At 46.8% G+C, this 23,280-nt stretch overlaps 1 protein-coding gene across 1 annotated transcript in view; it reads right to left on the bottom strand.

The window, feature by feature from the left end:
- Positions 1-22,630, bottom strand: part of chtf18 (CTF18, chromosome transmission fidelity factor 18 homolog (S. cerevisiae)) — a 98,246-nt gene extending 75,616 nt beyond the window's left edge. The window contains 4 exon segments of the mRNA XM_052504992.1: positions 5,980-6,169; positions 9,585-9,702; positions 9,811-10,011; positions 22,395-22,630. Coding sequence (XP_052360952.1) covers positions 5,980-6,169; positions 9,585-9,702; positions 9,811-10,011; positions 22,395-22,482 — 597 coding nt within the window. The 5' untranslated portion in view covers positions 22,483-22,630.
- Positions 22,631-23,280: the final 650 nt, after the last annotated feature.

Below are 23,280 nucleotides of genomic sequence, written 5' to 3'. Positions count from 1 at the left end.
CAGTAAATAAGGGAGACAGAGAGAGAGGTGACTGGGGTCCTATAAGACAGTAAATAAGGGAGACAGAGAGAGAGGTGACTGGGGTCCTATAAGACAGTAAATAAGGGAGACAGAGAGAGAGGTGACTGGGGTCCTATAAGACAGTAAATAAGGGAGACAGAGAGAGAGACAGTAAATAAGGGAGACAGACTGGGGTCCTATAAGACAGTAAATAAGGGAGACAGAGAGAGAGGTGACTGGGGTCCTATAAGACAGTAAATAAGGGAGACAGAGAGAGAGGTGACTGGGGTCCTATAAGACAGTAAATAAGGGAGACAGAGAGAGAGTGACTGGGGTCCTATAAGACAGTAAATAAGGGAGACAGAGAGAGAGGTGACTGGGGTCCTATAAGACAGTAAATAAGGGAGACAGAGAGAGAGAGTGACTGGGGTCCTATAAGACAGTAAATAAGGGAGACAGAGAGAGAGTGACTGGGGTCCTATAAGACAGTAAATAAGGGAGACAGAGAGAGAGGTGACTGGGGTCCTATAAGACAGTAAATAAGGGAGACAGAGAGAGAGGTGACTGGGGTCCTATAAGACAGTAAATAAGGGAGACAGAGAGAGAGGTGACTGGGGTCCTATAAGACAGTAAATAAGGAGACAGAGAGAGAGAGTGACTGGGGTCCTATAAGACAGTAAATAAGGGAGACAGAGAGAGAGGTGACTGGGGTCCTATAAGACAGTAAATAAGGGAGACAGAGAGAGAGGTGACTGGGGTCCTATAAGACAGTAAATAAGGGAGACAGAGAGAGAGTGACTGGGGTCCTATAAGACAGTAAATAAGGGAGACAGAGAGAGAGGGTGACTGGGGTCCTATAAGACAGTAAATAAGGGAGACAGAGAGAGAGGTGACTGGGGTCCTATAAGACAGTAAAGAAGGGAGGGAGAGAGAGAGCGGGGTGACTGGGGTCCTATAAGACAGTAAATAAGGGAGACAGAGAGAGAGGTGACTGGGGTCCTATAAGACAGTAAATAAGGGAGACAGAGAGAGGTGACTGGGGTCCTATAAGACAGTAAATAAGGGAGACAGAGAGAGAGAGAGAGGTGACTGGGGTCCTATAAGACAGTAAATAAGGGAGACAGAGAGAGGTGACTGGGGTCCTATAAGACAGTAAATAAGGGAGACAGAGAGAGAGAGAGAGGTGACTGGGGTCCTATAAGACAGTAAATAAGGGAGACAGAGAGAGAGGTGACTGGGGTCCTATAAGACAGTAAATAAGGGAGACAGAGAGAGAGGTGACTGGGGTCCTATAAGACAGTAAATAAGGGAGACAGAGAGAGAGGTGACTGGGGTCCTATAAGACAGTAAATAAGGGAGACAGAGAGAGAGGTGACTGGGGTCCTATAAGACAGTAAATAAGGGAGACAGAGAGAGAGGTGACTGGGGTCCTATAAGACAGTAAATAAGGGAGACAGAGAGAGAGGTGACTGGGGTCCTATAAGACAGTAAATAAGGGAGACAGAGAGAGAGGTGACTGGGGTCCTATAAGACAGTAAATAAGGGAGACAGAGAGAGAGGTGACTGGGGTCCTATAAGACAGTAAATAAGGGAGACAGAGAGAGAGACAGGGTCCTATAAGACAGTAAATAAGGGAGACAGAGAGAGAGGTGACTGGGGTCCTATAAGACAGTAAATAAGGGAGACAGAGAGAGAGGTGACTGGGGTCCTATAAGACAGTAAATAAGGGAGACAGAGAGAGAGGTGACTGGGGTCCTATAAGACAGTAAATAAGGGAGACAGAGAGAGAGGTGACTGGGGTCCTATAAGACAGTAAATAAGGGAGACAGAGAGAGAGGTGACTGGGGTCCTATAAGACAGTAAATAAGGGAGACAGAGAGAGAGAGAGGTGACTGGGGTCCTATAAGACAGTAAATAAGGGAGACAGAGAGAGAGTGACTGGGGTCCTATAAGACAGTAAATAAGGGAGACAGAGAGAGAGTGACTGGGGTCCTATAAGACAGTAAATAAGGGAGACAGAGAGAGAGTGACTGGGGTCCTATAAGACAGTAAATAAGGGAGACAGAGAGAGAGGTGACTGGGGTCCTATAAGACAGTAAATAAGGGAGACAGAGAGAGAGGTGACTGGGGTCCTATAAGACAGTAAATAAGGGAGACAGAGAGAGAGGTGACTGGGGTCCTATAAGACAGTAAATAAGGGAGACAGAGAGAGAGGTGACTGGGGTCCTATAAGACAGTAAATAAGGGAGACAGAGAGAGAGGTGACTGGGGTCCTATAAGACAGTAAATAAGGGAGACAGAGAGAGAGGTGACTGGGGTCCTATAAGACAGTAAATAAGGGAGACAGAGAGAGAGGTGACTGGGGTCCTATAAGACAGTAAATAAGGGAGACAGAGAGAGAGGTGACTGGGGTCCTATAAGACAGTAAATAAGGGAGACAGAGAGAGAGGTGACTGGGGTCCTATAAGACAGTAAATAAGGGAGGCAGAGAGAGAGGTGACTGGGGTCCTATAAGACAGTAAATAAGGGAGACAGAGAGAGAGGTGACTGGGGTCCTATAAGACAGTAAATAAGGGAGACAGAGAGAGGTGACTGGGGTCCTATAAGACAGTAAATAAGGGAGACAGAGAGAGAGAGAGAGGTGACTGGGTCCTATAAGACAGTAAATAAGGGAGGCAGACAGAGAGAGAGGTGACTGGGGTCCTATAAGACAGTAAATAAGGGAGACAGAGAGAGAGGTGACTGGGGTCCTATAAGACAGTAAATAAGGGAGAGAGGTGACAAGACAGAGAGAGAGTGACTGGGGTCCTATAAGACAGTAAATAAGGGAGACAGAGAGAGGTGACTGGGGTCCTATAAGACAGTAAATAAGGGAGACAGAGAGAGAGGTGACTGGGGTCCTATAAGACAGTAAATAAGGGAGACAGAGAGAGAGGTGACTGGGGTCCTATAAGACAGTAAATAAGGGAGACAGAGAGAGGTGACTGGGGTCCTATAAGACAGTAAATAAGGGAGACAGAGAGAGAGGTGACTGGGGTCCTATAAGACAGTAAATAAGGGAGACAGAGAGAGAGGTGACTGGGGTCCTATAAGACAGTAAATAAGGGAGACAGAGAGAGAGGTGACTGGGGTCCTATAAGACAGTAAATAAGGGAGACAGAGAGAGAGGTGACTGGGGTCCTATAAGACAGTAAATAAGGGAGACAGAGAGAGAGGTGACTGGGGTCCTATAAGACAGTAAATAAGGGAGACAGAGAGAGAGGTGACTGGGGTCCTATAAGACAGTAAATAAGGGAGACAGAGAGAGAGGTGACTGGGGTCCTATAAGACAGTAAATAAGGGAGACAGAGAGAGAGGTGACTGGGGTCCTATAAGACAGTAAATAAGGGAGACAGAGAGAGAGGTGACTGGGGTCCTATAAGACAGTAAATAAGGGAGACAGAGAGAGAGGTGACTGGGGTCCTATAAGACAGTAAATAAGGGAGACAGAGAGAGAGGTGACTGGGGTCCTATAAGACAGTAAATAAGGGAGACAGAGAGAGAGGTGACTGGGGTCCTATAAGACAGTAAATAAGGGAGACAGAGAGAGGGTGACTGGGGTCCTATAAGACAGTAAATAAGGGAGACAGAGAGAGAGTGACTGGGGTCCTATAAGACAGTAAATAAGGGAGACAGAGAGAGAGTGACTGGGGTCCTATAAGACAGTAAATAAGGGAGACAGAGAGAGAGGTGACTGGGGTCCTATAAGACAGTAAATAAGGGAGACAGAGAGAGGTGACTGGGGTCCTATAAGACAGTAAATAAGGGAGACAGAGAGAGGTGACTGGGGTCCTATAAGACAGTAAATAAGGGAGACAGAGAGAGAGGTGACTGGGGTCCTATAAGACAGTAAATAAGGGAGACAGAGAGAGAGGTGACTGGGGTCCTATAAGACAGTAAATAAGGGAGACAGAGAGAGAGTGACTGGGGTCCTATAAGACAGTAAATAAGGGAGACAGAGAGAGAGGTGACTGGGGTCCTATAAGACAGTAAATAAGGGAGACAGAGAGAGAGGTGACTGGGGTCCTATAAGACAGTAAATAAGGGAGACAGAGAGAGAGGTGACTGGGGTCCTATAAGACAGTAAATAAGGGAGACAGAGAGAGAGGTGACTGGGGTCCTATAAGACAGTAAATAAGGAGACAGAGAGAGAGGTGACTGGGGTCCTATAAGACAGTAAATAAGGGAGACAGAGAGAGAGGTGACTGGGGTCCTATAAGACAGTAAATAAGGGAGACAGAGAGAGAGTGACTGGGGTCCTATAAGACAGTAAATAAGGGAGACAGAGAGAGAGGTGACTGGGGTCCTATAAGACAGTAAATAAGGGAGACAGAGAGAGAGGTGACTGGGGTCCTATAAGACAGTAAATAAGGGAGACAGAGAGAGGGTGACTGGGGTCCTATAAGACAGTAAATAAGGGAGACAGAGAGAGAGTGACTGGGGTCCTATAAGACAGTAAATAAGGGAGACAGAGAGAGAGGTGACTGGGGTCCTATAAGACAGTAAATAAGGGAGACAGAGAGAGAGGTGACTGGGGTCCTATAAGACAGTAAATAAGGGAGACAGAGAGAGAGACAGTAAATAGGTGACTGGGGTCCTATAAGACAGTAAATAAGGGAGACAGAGAGAGAGGTGACTGGGGTCCTATAAGACAGTAAATAAGGGAGACAGAGAGAGAGGTGACTGGGGTCCTATAAGACAGTAAATAAGGGAGACAGAGAGAGGGTGACTGGGGTCCTATAAGACAGTAAATAAGGGAGACAGAGAGAGGGTGACTGGGGTCCTATAAGACAGTAAATAAGGGAGACAGAGAGAGAGAGTGACTGGGGTCCTATAAGACAGTAAATAAGGGAGACAGAGAACCAGGTGACTGGGGTCCTATAAGACAGTAAATAAGGGACAGAGATCAGACAGAGAGAGAGGTGACTGGGGTCCTATAAGACAGTAAATAAGGGAGACAGAGAGACCTATTGACTGGGGTCCTATAAGACAGTAAATAAGGGAGACAGAGAGAGAGTGACTGGGGTCCTATAAGACAGTAAATAAGGGAGACAGAGAGAGGTGACTGGGGTCCTATAAGACAGTAAATAAGGGAGACAGAGAGAGACTGGGGTCATCAGACAGTGGACAGGGGTCCTATAAGAGACAGTAAATAAGGGAGACAGAGAGAGAGGTGACTGGGGTCCTATAAGACAGTAAATAAGGGAGACAGAGAGAGAGGTGACTGGGGTCCTATAAGACAGTAAATAAGGGAGACAGAGAGAGAGGTGACTGGGGTCCTATAAGACAGTAAATAAGGGAGACAGAGAGAGAGGTGACTGGGGTCCTATAAGACAGTAAATAAGGGAGACAGAGGGAGAGGCCTGGGGTCCTATAAGACAGTAAATAAGGGAGACAGAGAGAGAGAGAGTGACTGGGGTCCTATAAGACAGTAAATAAGGGAGACAGAGAGAGAGGTGACTGGGGTCCTATAAGACAGTAAATAAGGGACAGAGAGAGAGAGACCATGACTGGGGTCCTATAAGACAGTAAATAAGGGAGACAGAGAGAGACAGTAAATAAGGTGACTGGGGTCCTATAAGACAGTAAATAAGGGAGACAGAGAGAGAGAGTGACTGGGGTCCTATAAGACAGTAAATAAGGGAGACAGAGAGAGAGGTGACTGGGGTCCTATAAGACAGTAAATAAGGGAGACAGAGAGAGAGGTGACTGGGGTCCTATAAGACAGTAAATAAGGGAGACAGAGAGAGAGGTGACTGGGGTCCTATAAGACAGTAAATAAGGGAGACAGAGAGAGAGGTGACTGGGGTCCTATAAGACAGTAAATAAGGGAGACAGAGAGAGGAGGTGACTGGGGTCCTATAAGACAGTAAATAAGGGAGACAGAGAGAGAGGTGATTGGTGGATCAGGTAAAGCTCAGTGATTGGCTAAAAGTTTACCTTTCCCCTCAGGTCGTCTGTCTGTCGGAGGTAGACGCGGTTTCCTGTCTGGTCCGTCACGCTAACGTATCCCCCCTGGGCCGGGGGGCGCTTCAGAACGTGACACGACGTTGCCGCGGTGACTCTCCGAGGAGACTCCTGGATGACTGCGAAGCCACTGATGTCCAAGATCACCGGGATTAGCTGGGGTCTATACACACACACACACACACACACACACACACACACACACACACACACACACACTGATTTGAGAGTTCCTCATATTGACATTGGGGCCTGAAACCACCTATTGGGACAGATCAACACCAACCATCAGACAGGGCCTGAAACCACCTATTGGGACAGATCAATACCAACCATCAGACAGGACCTGAAACAGATCAACACCAACCATCAGACAGTAACCACCTATTGGGACAGATCAACACCAACCATCAGACAGGGCCTGAAACCACCTATTGGGACAGATCAACACCAACCATCAGACAGGGCCTGAAACCACCTATTGGGACAGATCAATACCAACCATCAGACAGGGCCTGAAACCACCTATTGGGACAGATCAACACCAACCATCAGACAGGGCCTGAAACCACCTATTGGGACAGATCAATACCAACCATCAGACAGGGCCTGAAACCACCTATTGGGACAGATCAATACCAACCATCAGACAGGGCCTGACACCTATTGGGACAGATCAACACCAACCATCAGACAGGGCCTGAAACCACCTATTGGGACAGATCAATACCAACTATATCAATACCAACCATCAGACAGGGCCTGAAACCACCTATTGGGAAAGATCAACACCAACCATCAGACAGGGCCTGAAACCACCTATTGGGACAGATCAATACCAACCATCAGACAGGGCCTAAACCACCTATTGGGACAGATCAATACCAACCATCAGACAGGGCCTGAAACCACCTATTGGGACAGATCAATACCAACTTGATGTACTAGTGGGTTATTAGAGGGCTGGTCAGCTGGTTCCAGTGAGTTATTAGAGGGCTGGTTCTAGTTGATGTACTAGTGGGTTATTAGAGGGCTGGTTCTAGTTGGTGTACTAGTGGGTTATTAGAGGGCTGGTTCTGGTTCTAGTTGATGTACTAGTGGGTTATTAGAGGGCTGGTTCTAGTTGATGTACTAGTGGGTTATTAGAGGGAAACTGGTTCTGGTTCTAGTGGGTTATTAGAGGGCTGGTCAGCTGGTTCCAGTGGGTTATTAGAGGGCTGGTTCTAGTTGGTTACAGTGGGTTATTAGAGGGCTGGTCAGCTGGTTCCAGTGGGTTATTAGAGGGCTGGTTCTGGTTCTAGTGGGTTGATTAGAGGGCTGGTTCTAGTTGATGTCCAGTGGGTTATTAGAGGGCTGGTTCTAGTTGATGTACTAGTGGGTTATTAGAGGGCTGGTTCTAGCTGATGTTCCAGTGGGTTATTAGAGGGCTGGTTCTAGTTGATGTACTAGTGGGTTATTAGAGGGCTGGTTGGTTCTGGGTTATTAGAGGGCTGGTAGTTGGTTACAGTGGGTTATTAGAGGGCTGGTTCTTTGATGTACTAGTGGGTTAGAGGGCTGGTTCTAGTTGATGTACTAGTGGGTTATTAGAGGGCTGGTTCTAGCTGGTTCCAGTGGGTTATTAGAGGGCTGGTTCTAGTTGATGTACTAGTGGGTTATTAGAGGGCTGGTTCTAGTTGATGTACTAGTGGGTTATTAGAGGGCTGGTTCTAGTTGGTTCCTAGTGGGTTATTAGAGGGCTTAGCTGGTTCCAGTGGGTTATTAGAGGGCTGGTTCTAGTTGATGTACTAGTGGGTTATTAGAGGGCTGGTTCTAGTTGATGTACTAGTGGGTTATTAGAGGGCTGGTTCTAGTTGATGTACTAGTTGATGGTTCTACTGATGTACTAGTGGGTTATTAGAGGGCTGGTTCTAGTTGATGTACTGGTTCTGGTTCTAGTTGATGTACTAGTGGGTTATTAGAGGGCTGGTTCTAGTTGATGTACTAGTGGGTTATTAGAGGGCTGGTTCTAGTTGATGTACTAGTGGGTTATTAGAGGGCTGGTTCTAGTTGATGTACTAGTGGGTTATTAGAGGGCTGGTTCTAGTTGATGTACTAGTGGGTTATTAGAGGGCTGGTTCTAGTTGATGTACTAGTGGGTTATTAGAGGGCTGGTCAGCTGGTTCTAGTGGATGTACTAGTGGGTTATTAGAGGGCTGGTTCTAGTTGATGTACTAGTGGGTTATTAGAGGGCTGGTTCTAGTTGATGTACTAGTGGGTTATTAGAGGGCTGGTTCTAGTTGATGTACTAGTGGGTTATTAGAGGGCTGGTTCTAGTTGATGTACTAGTGGGTTATTAGAGGGCTGGTTCTAGTTGATGTACTAGTGGGTTATTAGAGGGCTGGTTCTAGTTGATGTACTAGTGGGTTATTAGAGGGCTGGTTCTAGTTGATGTACTAGTGGGTTATTAGAGGGCTGGTTCTAGTTGATGTACTAGTGGGTTATTAGAGGGCTGGTCAGCTGGTTCCAGTGGGTTATTAGAGGGCTGGTTCTAGTTGATGTACTAGTGGGTTATTAGAGGGCTGGTCAGCTGGTTCCAGTGGGTTATTAGAGGGCTGGTCAGCTGGTTCTAGTGGGTTATTAGAGGGCTGGTTCTAGTTGATGTACTAGTGGGTTATTAGAGGGCTGGTTCTAGTTGATGTACTAGTGGGTTATTAGAGGGCTGGTCAGCTGGTTCCAGTGGGTTATTAGAGGGCTGGTTCTAGTTGATGTACTAGTGGGTTATTAGAGGGCTGGTTCTAGTTGATGTACTAGTGGGTTATTAGAGGGCTGGTTCTAGTTGATGTACTAGTGGGTTATTAGAGGGCTGGTTCTAGTTGATGTACTAGTGGGTTATTAGAGGGCTGGTTCTAGTTGATGTACTAGTGGGTTATTAGAGGGCTGGTCAGCTGGTTCCAGTGGGTTATTAGAGGGCTGGTTCTAGTTGATGTACTAGTGGGTTATTAGAGGGCTGGTCAGCTGGTTCCAGTGGGTTATTAGAGGGCTGGTTCAGCTGGTGTCCTAGTGGGTTATTAGAGGGCTGGTCAGCTGGTTCCAGTGGGTTATTAGAGGGCTGGTTCTAGTTGATGTACTAGTGGGTTATTAGAGGGCTGGTCAGCTGGTTCCAGTGGGTTATTAGAGGGCTGGTTCTAGTTGATGTACTAGTGGGTTATTAGAGGGCTGGTCAGCTGGTTCCAGTGGGTTATTAGAGGGCTGGTCAGCTGGTTCCAGTGGGTTATTAGAGGGCTGGTCAGCTGGTTCCAGTGGGTTATTAGAGGGCTGGTTCAGCTGGTTCCAGTGGGTTATTAGAGGGCTGGTCAGCTGGTTCCAGTGGGTTATTAGAGGGCTGGTTCTAGTTGATGTACTAGTGGGTTATTAGAGGGCTGGTTCTAGTTGATGTACTAGTGGGTTATTAGAGGGCTGGTCAGCTGGTTCCAGTGGGTTATTAGAGGGCTGGTCAGCTGGTTCCAGTGGGTTATTAGAGGGCTGGTCAGCTGGTTCCAGTGGGTTATTAGAGGGCTGGTCAGCTGGTTCCAGTATGACCTTTGATCCTACGGTCCTACCTGCTGCTCGGGGTTCGATGGAACTCCTCTGGAGACGACGGGGGGGTGATGTCATCAACCTGAGACACCTCAAACAGCTTCTTAGCCACATCCTGCCTCAGACGCTTAGCCTTGGGAGCTACACACGGATACAGATACATCAACAACGACAAGAGACACCACAGTACTCTCTCTCCCTCCCTCACGTCATCACACTAACGGCAGAGAAGAGGGAAGAGCTACTCACTGATTGGCTCGTCCGCCAGCAGGTGTTCTATGTCCTCTCCGTCACACGCCACAGACGGGCCTTCCAATTGGCCGAGGCTCCGTTCTGACGATGCCTGTGATTGGCTCCTGAGTGGCTGGTCACCAGCGGTGAGGGCTTCCTGGAACGACTGAGGCTTCTGCTTCCGGAACTGTGACCTCTTAGTGGAACGAGCTGGATTAACTGACCACACAGAGAGACACACATCAGAATACACACACACACACACAGAGAGACACACACCAAGTCACTTGGCTCTGTCATCAGAATACACACACTAACACACACACACACACACAGAGAGAGACACACATCAGAATACACACACACACACAGAGAGACACACATCAGAATACAGTGGGTTACACACACACACAGAGAGACACACACACACATCAGAATACACACACATCAGAATACACACACACACACACACTAACACACACACACAGAGAGACACACAGAGAGACACACACACATCAGACCATACACACACATCAGAATACACACACACACACACACACACACTAACACACACACACAGAGAGACACACAGAGAGACACACACACATCAGAATACACACACACACACACTAACACACACACTAACACACACACACACACACACAGAGACTTAACACACACACACCATCAGAATACACACACACACACACTAACACACACACTAACACACACACACAGAGAGACACACACACAAATCAGAATACACACACACACACACACACACAGTAACACACACACACAGACTGAGACACACAGACACACACACACACATCAGAATACAGACACACACATCAGAATACACACACACCACACACACACATCAGAATACAGACACACACATCAGAATACACACACACACATCAGAATACACACACACACACACACACATCAGAATACACACACACACACAGAGAGACACACATCAGAATACACACACACACACTAACACACACACAACATGGAGACATGGGAACCCTACAGAACCCATGGGAACCCTAACCAAGACCTGTAACATGGAGACATGGGAACCCTAACCAAGACCTGTAACATGGAGACATGGGAACCCTAACCAAGACCTGTAACATGGAGACATGGGAACCCTAACCAAGAGCTGTAACATGGAGACATGGGAACCCTAACCAAGACCTGTAACATGGAGACATGGGAACCCTAACCAAGAGCTGTAACATGGAGACATGGCCCTGTGGGAACCCTAACCAAGACCTGTAACATGGAGACATGGGAACCCTAACCAAGACCTGTAACATGGAGACATGGGAACCCTAACCAAGAGCTGTAACATGGAGACATGGCCCTGTGGGAACCCTAACCAAGACCTGTAACATGGAGACATGGGAACCCTAACCAAGAGCTGTAACATGGAGACACGGGAACCCTAACCAAGACCTGTAACATGGAGACATGGGAACCCTAACCAAGACCTGTAACATGGAGACATGGGAACCCTAACCAAGAGCTGTAACATGGAGACATGGGAACCCTAACCAAGACCTGTAACATGGAGACATGGGAACCCTAACCAAGACCTGTAACATGGAGACATGGGAACCCTAACCAAGAGCTGTAACATGGAGACATGGGAACCCTAACCAAGAGCTGTAACATGGAACATGGGAACCCAAACCAAGAGCTGTAACATGGAGACATGGGAACCCTAACCAAGACCTGTAACATGGAGACATGGGAACCCTAACCAAGACCTGTAACATGGAGACATGGGAACCCAAACCAAGAGCTGTAACATGGAGACATGGCCCTGACCTGTAACATGGAACCCTAACCAAGACCTGTAACATGGAGACATGGGAACCCTAACCAAGAGCTGTAACATGGAGACATGGGAACCCTAACCAAGACCTGTAACATGGAGACATGGGAACCCTAACCAAGAGCTGTAACATGGAGACATGGCCCTGACCTGTAACCCCCTAACCAAGACCTGTAACATGGAGACATGGGAACCCTAACCAAGACCTGTAACATGGAGACATGGGAACCCTAACCAAGACCTGTAACATGGAGACATGGCCCTGTGGGAACCCTAACCAAGAGCTGTAACATGGAGACATGGGAACCCTAACCAAGACCTGTAACATGGAGACATGGGAACCCTAACCAAGACCTGTAACATGGAGACATGGGAACCCTAACCAAGAGCTGTAACATGGAGACATGGGAACCCTAACCAAGACCTGTAACATGGAGACATGGGAACCCTAACCAAGAGCTGTAACATGGAGACATGGGAACCCTAACCAAGACCTGTAACATGGAGACATGGGAACCCTAACCAAGACCTGTAACATGGAGACATGGGAACCCTAACCAAGACCTGTAACATGGAGACATGGGAACCCTAACCAAGACCTGTAACATGGAGACATGGGAACCCTAACCAAGAGCTGTAACATGGAGACATGGCCCTGTGGGAACCCTAACCAAGACCTGTAACATGGAGACATGGGAACCCTAACCAAGAGCTGTAACATGGAGACATGGGATCCCTAACCAAGACCTGTAACATGGAGACATGGGAACCCTAACCAAGAGCTGTAACATGGAGACATGGGAACCCTAACCAAGACCTGTAACATGGAGACATGGGAACCCTAACCAAGACCTGTAACATGGAGACATGGGAACCCTAACCAAGACCTGTAACATGGAGACATGGGAACCCTAACCAAGAGCTGTAACATGGAGACATGGGAACCCTAACCAAGACCTGTAACATGGAGACATGGGAACCCTAACCAAGACCTGTAACATGGAGACATGGGAACCCTAACCAAGACCTGTAACATGGAGACATGGGAACCCTAACCAAGACCTGTAACATGGAGACATGGGAACCCTAACCAAGACCTGTAACATGGAGACATGGGAACCCTAACCAAGACCTGTAACATGGAGACATGGGAACCCTAACCAAGACCTGTAACATGGAGACATGGGAACCCTAACCAAGACCTGTAACATGGAGACATGGGAACCCTAACCAAGACCTGTAACATGGAGACATGGGAACCCTAACCAAGACCTGTAACATGGAGACATGGGAACCCTAACCAAGACCTGTAACATGGAGACATGGGAACCAAGACCTGTAACATGGAGACATGGGACCAACCAAGACCTGTAACATGGAGACATGGGAACCCTAACCAAGACCTGTAACATGGAGACATGGGAACCCTAACCAAGACCTGTAACATGGAGACATGGGAACCAAGACCTGTAACATGGAGACATGGGAACCCTAACCAAGACCTGTAACATGGAGACATGGGAACCCTAACCAAGACCTGTAACATGGAGACATGGGAACCCTAACCAAGACCTGTAACATGGAGACATGGGAACCCTAACCAAGACCTGTAACATGGAGACATGGGAACCCTAACCAAGACCTGTAACATGGAGACATGGGAACCAAACCAAGACCTGTAACATGGAGACATGGGAACCAACCAAGACCTGTAACATGGAGACATGGGAACCCTAACCAAGACCTGTAACATGGAACATGGGAACCCTAACCAAGACCTGTAACATGGAGACATGGGAACCAAGACCTGTAACATGGAGACATGGGAACCCTAACCAAGACCTGTAACATGGAGACATGGGAACCAACCAAGACCTGTAACATGGAGACATGGGAACCCTAACCAAGACCTGTAACATGGAGACATGGGAACCCTAACCAAGAGCTGTAACATGGAGACATGGGAACCCTAACCAAGAGCTGTAACATGGAGACATGGGAACCCTAACCAAGACCTGTAACATGGAGACATGGGAACCCTAACCAAGAGCTGTAACATGGAGACATGGGAACCCTAACCAAGAGCTGTAACATGGAGACATGGGAACCCTAACCAAGAGCTGTAACATGGATACATGGGAACCCTAACCAAGACCTGTAACATGGAGACATGGGAACCCTAACCAAGACCTGTAACATGGAGACATGGGAACCCTAACCAAGACCTGTAACATGGAGACATGGGAACCCTAACCAAGACCTGTAACATGGAGACATGGGAACCCTAACCAAGAGCTGTAACATGGAGACATGGGAACCCTAACCAAGACCTGTAACATGGAGACATGGGAACCCTAACCAAGACCTGTAACATGGAGACATGGCCCTGAACCCTAACCAAGACCTGTAACATGGAGACATGGGAACCCTAACCAAGACCTGTAACATGGAGACATGGGAACCCTAACCAAGAGCTGTAACATGGAGACATGGCCCTAACCAAGACCTGTAACATGGAACCCTAACCAAGACCTGTAACATGGAGACATGGGAACCCTAACCAAGAGCTGTAACATGGAGACATGGGAACCCTAACCAAGACCTGTAACATGGAGACATGGGAACCCTAACCAAGACCTGTAACATGGAGACATGGGAACCCTAACCAAGACCTGTAACATGGAGACATGGGAACCCTAACCAAGACCTGTAACATGGAGACATGGGAACCCTAACCAAGAGCTGTAACATGGAGACATGGGAACCCTAACCAAGACCTGTAACATGGAGACATGGGAACCCTAACCAAGACCTGTAACATGGAGACATGGGAACCCTAACCAAGACCTGTAACATGGAGACATGGGAACCCTAACCAAGACCTGTAACATGGAGACATGGGAACCCTAACCAAGACCTGTAACATGGAGACATGGGAACCCTAACCAAGACCTGTAACATGGAGACATGGGAACCCTAACCAAACCCTAACCAAGACCTGTAACATGGAGACATGGGAACCCTAACCAAGACCTGTAACATGGAGACATGGGAACCCTAACCAAGACCTGTAACATGGAGACATGGGAACCCTAACCAAGACCTGTAACATGGAGACATGGGAACCCTAACCAAGAGCTGTAACATGGAGACATGGCCCTGTGGGAACCCTAACCAAGACCTGTAACATGGAGACATGGGAACCCTAACCAAGACCTGTAACATGGAGACATGGCCCTGACCTGTAACATGGAGAACCCTAACCAAGACCTGTAACATGGAGACATGGGAACCCTAACCAAGACCTGTAACATGGAGACATGGGAACCCTAACCAAGACCTGTAACATGGAGACATGGGAACCCTAACCAAGAGCTGTAACATGGAGACATGGGAACCCTAACCAAGACCTGTAACATGGAGACATGGGAACCCTAACCAAGACCTGTAACATGGAGACATGGGAACCCTAACCAAGACCTGTAACATGGAGACATGGGAACCCTAACCAAGAGCTGTAACATGGAGACATGGGAACCCTAACCAAGACCTGTAACATGGAGACATGGGAACCCTAACCAAGAGCTGTAACATGGAGACATGGGAACCCTAACCAAGAGCTGTAACATGGAGACATGGGAACCCTAACCAAGACCTGTAACATGGAGACATGGGAACCCTAACCAAGAGCTGTAACATGGAGACATGGGAACCCTAACCAAGACCTGTAACATGGAGACATGAGAACCCTAACCAAGAGCTGTAACATGGAGACATGGGAACCCTAACCAAGACCTGTAACATGGAGACATGGGAACCCTAACCAAGACCTGTAACATGGAGACATGGCCCCAAGACCTGTAACATGGAGACATGGGAACCCTAACCAAGACCTGTAACATGGAGACATGGGAACCCTAACCAAGACCTGTAACATGGAGACATGGGAACCCTAACCAAGACCTGTAACATGGAGACATGGGAACCCTAACCAAGAGCTGTAACATGGAGACATGGGAACCCTAACCAAGACCTGTAACATGGAGACATGGGAACCCTAACCAAGAGCTGTAACATGGAGACATGGGAACCCTAACCAAGACCTGTAACATGGAGACATGGGAACCCTAACCAAGAGCTGTAACATGGAGACATGGGAACCCTAACCAAGACCTGTAACATGGAGACATGGGAACCCTAACCAAGACCTGTAACATGGAGACATGGGAACCCTAACCAAGACCTGTAACATGGAGACATGGGAACCCTAACCAAGAGCTGTAACATGGAGACATGGGAACCCTAACCAAGAGCTGTAACATGGAGACATGGGAACCCTAACCAAGAGCTGTAACATGGAGACATGGGAACCCTAACCAAGACCTGTAACATGGAGACATGGGAACCCTAACCAAGACCTGTAACATGGAGACATGGGAACCCTAACCAAGACCTGTAACATGGAGACATGGGAACCCTAACCAAGAGCTGTAACATGGAGACATGGGAACCCTAACCAAGAGCTGTAACATGGAGACATGGGAACCCTAACCAAGACCTGTAACATGGAGACATGGGAACCCTAACCAAGACCTGTAACATGGAGACATGGGAACCCTAACCAAGACCTGTAACATGGAGACATGGGAACCCTAACCAAGAGCTGTAACATGGAGACATGGGAACCCTAACCAAGACCTGTAACATGGAGACATGGGAACCCTAACCAAGACCTGTAACATGGAGACATGGGAACCCTAACCAAGACCTGTAACATGGAGACATGGCCCTGTGGGACCCTAACCAAGACCTGTAACATGGAGACATGGGAACCCTAACCAAGACCTGTAACATGGAGACATGGCCCTGACCTGGGAACCCTAACCAAGACCTGTAACATGGAGACATGGGAACCCTAACCAAGACCTGTAACATGGAGACATGGGAACCCTAACCAAGACCTGTAACATGGAGACATGGGAACCCTAACCAAGACCTGTAACATGGAGACATGGGAACCCTAACCAAGACCTGTAACATGGAGACATGGGAACCCTAACCAAGACCTGTAACATGGAGACATGGGAACCCTAACCAAGACCTGTAACATGGAGACATGGGAACCCTAACCAAGAGCTGTAACATGGAGACATGGGAACCCTAACCAAGACCTGTAACATGGAGACATGGGAACCCTAACCAAGACCTGTAACATGGAGACATGGGAACCCTAACCAAGAGCTGTAACATGGAGACATGGGAACCCTAACCAAGACCTGTAACATGGAGACATGGGAACCCTAACCAAGAGCTGTAACATGGAGACATGGGAACCCTAACCAAGAGCTGTAACATGGAGACATGGGAACCCTAACCAAGACCTGTAACATGGAGACATGGCCCTGAACCCTAACCAAGAGCTGTAACATGGAGACATGGGAACCCTAACCAAGACACTGTAACATGGAGACATGGGAACCCTAACCAAGATCTGTAACATGGAGACATGGGAACCCTAACCAAGACCTGTAACATGGAGACATGGCCCTGTGGGAACCCTAACCAAGAGCTGTAACATGGAGACATGGGAACCCTAACCAAGACCTGTAACATGGAGACATGGGAACCCTAACCAAGAGCTGTAACATGGAGACATGGGAACCCTAACCAAGACCTGTAACATGGAGACATGGGAACCCTAACCAAGAGCTGTAACATGGAGACATGGGAACCCTAACCAAGAGCTGTAACATGGAGACATGGGAACCCTAACCAAGACCTGTAACATGGAGACATGGCCCTGTGGGAACCCTAACCAAGACCTGTAACATGGAGACATGGGAACCCTAACCAAGACCTGTAACATGGAGACATGGGAACCCTAACCAAGACCTGTAACATGGAGACATGGGAACCCTAACCAAGACCTGTAACATGGAGACATGGGAACCCTAACCAAGACCTGTAACATGGAGACATGGGAACCCTAACCAAGACCTGTAACATGGAGACATGGGAACCCTAACCAAGACCTGTAACATGGAGACATGGGAACCCTAACCAAGAGCTGTAACATGGAGACATGGGAACCCTAACCAAGACCTGTAACATGGAGACATGGGAACCCTAACCAAGACCTGTAACATGGAGACATGGGAACCCTAACCAAGACCTGTAACATGGAGACATGGGAACCCTAACCAAGAGCTGTAACATGGAGACATGGGAACCCTAACCAAGACCTGTAACATGGAGACATGGGAACCCTAACCAAGAGCTGTAACATGGAGACATGGGAACCCTAACCAAGACCTGTAACATGGAGACATGGCCCTGTGGGAACCCTAACCAAGACCTGTAACATGGAGACATGGGAACCCTAACCAAGACCTGTAACATGGAGACATGGGAACCCTAACCAAGAGCTGTAACATGGAGACATGGGAACCCTAACCAAGAGCTGTAACATGGAGACATGGGAACCCTAACCAAGAGCTGTAACATGGAGACATGGGAACCCTAACCAAGACCTGTAACATGGAGACATGGGAACCCTAACCAAGACCTGTAACATGGAGACATGGGAACCCTAACCAAGACCTGTAACATGGAGACATGGGAACCCTAACCAAGAGCTGTAACATGGAGACATGGGAACCCTAACCAAGAGCTGTAACATGGAGACATGGGAACCCTAACCAAGACCTGTAACATGGAGACATGGGAACCCTAACCAAGACCTGTAACATGGAGACATGGGAACCCTAACCAAGACCTGTAACATGGAGACATGGGAACCCTAACCAAGAGCTGTAACATGGAGACATGGGAACCCTAACCAAGACCTGTAACATGGAGACATGGGAACCCTAACCAAGACCTGTAACATGGAGACATGGGAACCCTAACCAAGACCTGTAACATGGAGACATGGCCCTGACCTGGGAACCCCCTAACCAAGACCTGTAACATGGAGACATGGGAACCCTAACCAAGACCTGTAACATGGAGACATGGCCCTGTTCCTAGACATGGGAACCCTAACCAAGACCTGTAACATGGAGACATGGGAACCCTAACCAAGACCTGTAACATGGAGACATGGGAACCCTAACCAAGACCTGTAACATAGAGACATGGGAACCCTAACCAAGACCTGTAACATGGAGACATGGGAACCCTAACCAAGACTGTAACATGGAGACATGGGAACCCTAACCAAGACCTGTAACATGGAGACATGGGAACCCTAACCAAGACCTGTAACATGGAGACATGGGAACCCTAACCAAGAGCTGTAACATGGAGACATGGGAACCCTAACCAAGACCTGTAACATGGAGACATGGGAACCCCAAGAGCTGTTCCATGGAACCAAGACCTGTAACATGGAGACATGGGAACCCTAACCAAGATCTGTAACATGAAGACATGGGAACCCTAACCAAGACCTGTAACATGGAGACATGGGAACCCTAACCAAGAGCTGTAACATGGAGACATGGGAACCCTAACCAAGAGCTGTAACATGGAGACATGGGAACCCTAACCATGACCTGTAACATGGAGACATGGTTCCCTGTGGGAACCCTAACCAAGAGCTGTAACATGGAGACATGGGAACCCTAACCAAGACACTGTAACATGGAGACATGGGAACCCTAACCAAGAGCTGTAACATGGAGACATGGGAACCCTAACCAAGACCTGTAACATGGAGACATGGCCCTGTTCCCTAACCAAGAGCTGTAACATGGAGACATGGGAACCCTAACCAAGACCTGTAACATGGAGACATGGGAACCCTAACCAAGAGCTGTAACATGGAGACATGGGAACCCTAACCAAGACCTGTAACATGGAGACATGGGAACCCTAACCAAGAGCTGTAACATGAAGACATGGGAACCTTAACCAAGACCTGTAACATGAAGACATGGGAACCCTAACCAAGACCTGTAACATGGAGACATGGGAACCCTAACCAAGACCTGTAACATGGAGACATGGCCCTGTGGGAACCCTAACCAAGAGCTGTAACATGGAGATGAGGGATGATTTTTCTGCTGAACTACTCCATCTGTTCCCAGAGAACTACAACATCTGTTCCTAGAGAACTACTCCATCTGTTCCTAGAGAACTACTCCATCTGTTCCTAGAGAACTACTACATCTGTTCCTAGAGAACTACTACATCTGTTCCTAGAGAACTACTACATCTGTTCCTAGAGAACTACTACATCTGTTCCTAGAGAACTACTCCATCTGTTCCTAGAGAACTACTACATCTGTTCCTAGAGAACTACTACATCTGTTCCTAGAGAACTACTACATCTGTTCCTAGAGAACTACTCCATCTGTTCCTAGAGAACTACTCCATCTGTTCCTAGAGAACTACTACATCTGTTCCTAGAGAACTACTACATCTGTTCCTAGAGAACTACTACATCTGTTCCTAGAGAACTACTCCATCTGGTCCTAGAGAACTACTCCATCTGTTCCTAGAGAACTACTACATCTGTTCCTAGAGAACTACTACATCTGTTCCTAGAGAACTACTACATCTGTTCCTAGAGAACTACTACATCTGTTCCTAGAGAACTACTACATCTGTTCCTAGAGAACTACTACATCTGTTCCTAGAGAACTACTCCATCTGTTCCTAGAGAACTACTACATCTGTTCCTGGAGAACTACTCCATCTGTTCCTACAGAACTACTACATCTGTTCCTAGAGAACTACTCCATCTGTTCCTAGAGAACTACTACATCTGTTCCTACAGAACTACTACATCTGTTCCTAGAGAACTACTCCATCTGTTCCTAGAGAACTACTCCATCTGTTCCTAGAGTACTACTACATCTGTTCCTAGAGAACTACTACATCTGTTCCTAGAGAACTACTCCATCTGTTCCTAGAGAACTACTCCATCTGTTCCTAGAGAACTACTACATCTGTTCCTAGAGAACTACTACATCTGTTCCTAGAGAACTACTCCATCTGTTCCTAGAGAACTACTCCATCTGTTCCTAGAGAACTACTACATCTGTTCCTAGAGAACTACTACATCTGTTCCTAGAGAACTACTACATCTGTTCCTAGAGAACTACTACACCTGTTGTATTCATCATTTCACTGTAAGGTCTACTACACCTGTTGTATTCAGCATTTCACTGTGAGGTCTACTACATCTGTTCTATTCAGCATTTCACTGTGAGGTCTACTACATCTGTTGTATTCAGCATTTCACTGTGAGGTCTACTACACCTGTTGTATTCAGCATTTCACTGTGAGGTCTACTACATCTGTTGTATTCAGCATTTCACTGTGACAACTACTACATCTGTCTACTACACCTGTTGTATTCAGCATTTCACTGTTCTACTACACCTGTTATATTCAGCATTTCACTGTAAAGACCTGTAAAGGCATTTCACTGTGTTCCTAGGTCTACTACACCTGTTCCTAGTATTCAGCATTTCACTGTAAGGTCTACTACACCTGTTGTATTCAGCTATTTCACTGTAAGGTCTACTACACCTGTTGTATTCAGCATTTCACTGTTCCTAAGGTCTACTACACCTGTTGTATTCAGCATTTCACTGTGAGGTCTACTACACCTGTTGTATTCAGCATTTCACTGTGAGGTCTAGAGAACTACTACATCTGTTCCTATACTACATCTGCATTTCACTGTGAGGAACTACTACACCTGTTGTATTCAGCATTTCACTGTGAGGTCTACTACACCTGTTGTATTCAGCATTTCACTGTGAGGTCTACTACACCTGTTGTATTCAGCATTTCACTGTAGGTCTACTACACCTGTTGTATTCAGCATTTCACTGTAAGGTCTACTACACTGTTCCTATTCAGAACTTGTATTCAGCATTTCACTGTAAGGTCTACTACACCTGTTGTATTCAGCATTTCACTGTGAGGTCTACTACACCTGTTGTATTCAGCATTTCACTGTGAGGTCTACTACACCTGTTGTATTCAGCATTTCACTGTGAGGTCTACTACACCTGTTGTATTCAGCATTTCACTGTGAGGTCTACTACACCTGTTGTATTCAGCATTTCACTGTGAGGTCTACTACACCTGTTGTATTCAGCATTTCACTGTAAGGTCTACTACACCTGTTGTATTCAGCATTTCACTGTCAGGTCTACTACACCTGTTGTATTCAGCATTTCACTGTGAGGTCTACCTATACCTGTTGTATTCAGCATTTCACTGTAAGGTCTACTATACCTGTTGTATTCATCATTTCACTGTGAGGTCTACTACACCTGTTGTATTCAGCATTTCACTGTAAGGTCTACTACACCTGTTGTATTCAGCATTTCACTGTAAGGTCTACTACACCTGTTGTACTTGGCTCATGTGACAAATACATTTTTAACTATTGACTACCCTATAAAGCGACTTTTCAAAACGATGCCCGTTCTGAGTTATATCACCTGACGCCCAGGTGAGAAATATATAATAATAATATATGCCATTTAGCAGACGCTTTTATCCAAAGCGACTTACAGTCATGTGTGCATACATTCTACGTATGGGTGGTCCCGGGGATTGAACCCACTACCCTGGCGTTACAAGCGCCATGCTCTACCAACTGTGCTACAGAAGGACCGAAACAAACAACGCGTTTAGAAAAGTCGGTTTAATAAGAAGACTTTTGGATATTTTTTTAAATATTGACCAGACTAACTTTTATCCTTTATCTAACTAGGCTACAACTCACAGTCCATCTCAGCCAGGACCTCCAGCTCATCAGCGAACTGTTGTTCATACTCGTCCTCTATCCCGAACATCTCGTCATACTCGTCCATTAGTAGTCAGTCAAAGTTGACCGGTTATGTACCGGACAGCCGAGGTGTATAATATGATAATAATATCTATGCAATACTACTTTTTCAGTCGGTTCCGTGTTTGTTCGCTTCTCCCGTCCCCGTCTGTCCGCTCAATTTCGCGGTAAACTCTTTGGGTTAACTATTTCCGGGTTAATTTTGTTTTCTCGCTTTTGATTGGATGATCCAGACAAAGACTAAGCTGCTTGTCCAATAGAAATCAACCAATTCCATTTGTTGGTGCTGTTATGGCGACGACACGACAAAACTGCGCATGTGCGGGCAGTCAAAAAATCAAAGTCCTTTTCTGATATAAAATTGTTTCTGACGAAAATGAAAACGTGTCAATTTGTCATTTTTCACGAAGTTGGAGTAATAACATGTCTAGATTGTGCCTTTTAGATTTAAGGAAAATTAACAACTAATAAGGAAGAATTGTTAATTTCTCTCATTGATCTATTTCACAAGTGTTCCCGGAAGTCTCAAAATATTGCGCCTCTTGGTTTAGAAACTCTCTGATCCAGATATTCATGTTCCGGATGCTTCCGTATCCGGTCGGACCAAGTTAGTTTGAGCAGCAGAATAATAAAACACATTCTACACCACTATGGATAAAACCAGAGTTAAAATATTGCTGATTATTTCTCACACAAGATATCTCTAAAAAAAAAAAAAAAAAAAAAAAAAACTAACATCCGTTTCTTGTGAAAACAGAAAGACTCCAGGTGGATAAAACGTGGGAGGTTCAACTCTACCGCTGGGTGACGGTGCTACACGTGT

Source organism: Oncorhynchus keta, unplaced genomic scaffold (assembly GCF_023373465.1).
Source record: "Oncorhynchus keta strain PuntledgeMale-10-30-2019 unplaced genomic scaffold, Oket_V2 Un_contig_2177_pilon_pilon, whole genome shotgun sequence".
NCBI lineage: Eukaryota > Metazoa > Chordata > Actinopteri > Salmoniformes > Salmonidae > Oncorhynchus > Oncorhynchus keta.
The sequence above is the reverse complement of the archived record's forward strand: the minus strand, read 5'-3'. Positions and strand labels throughout refer to the sequence as shown.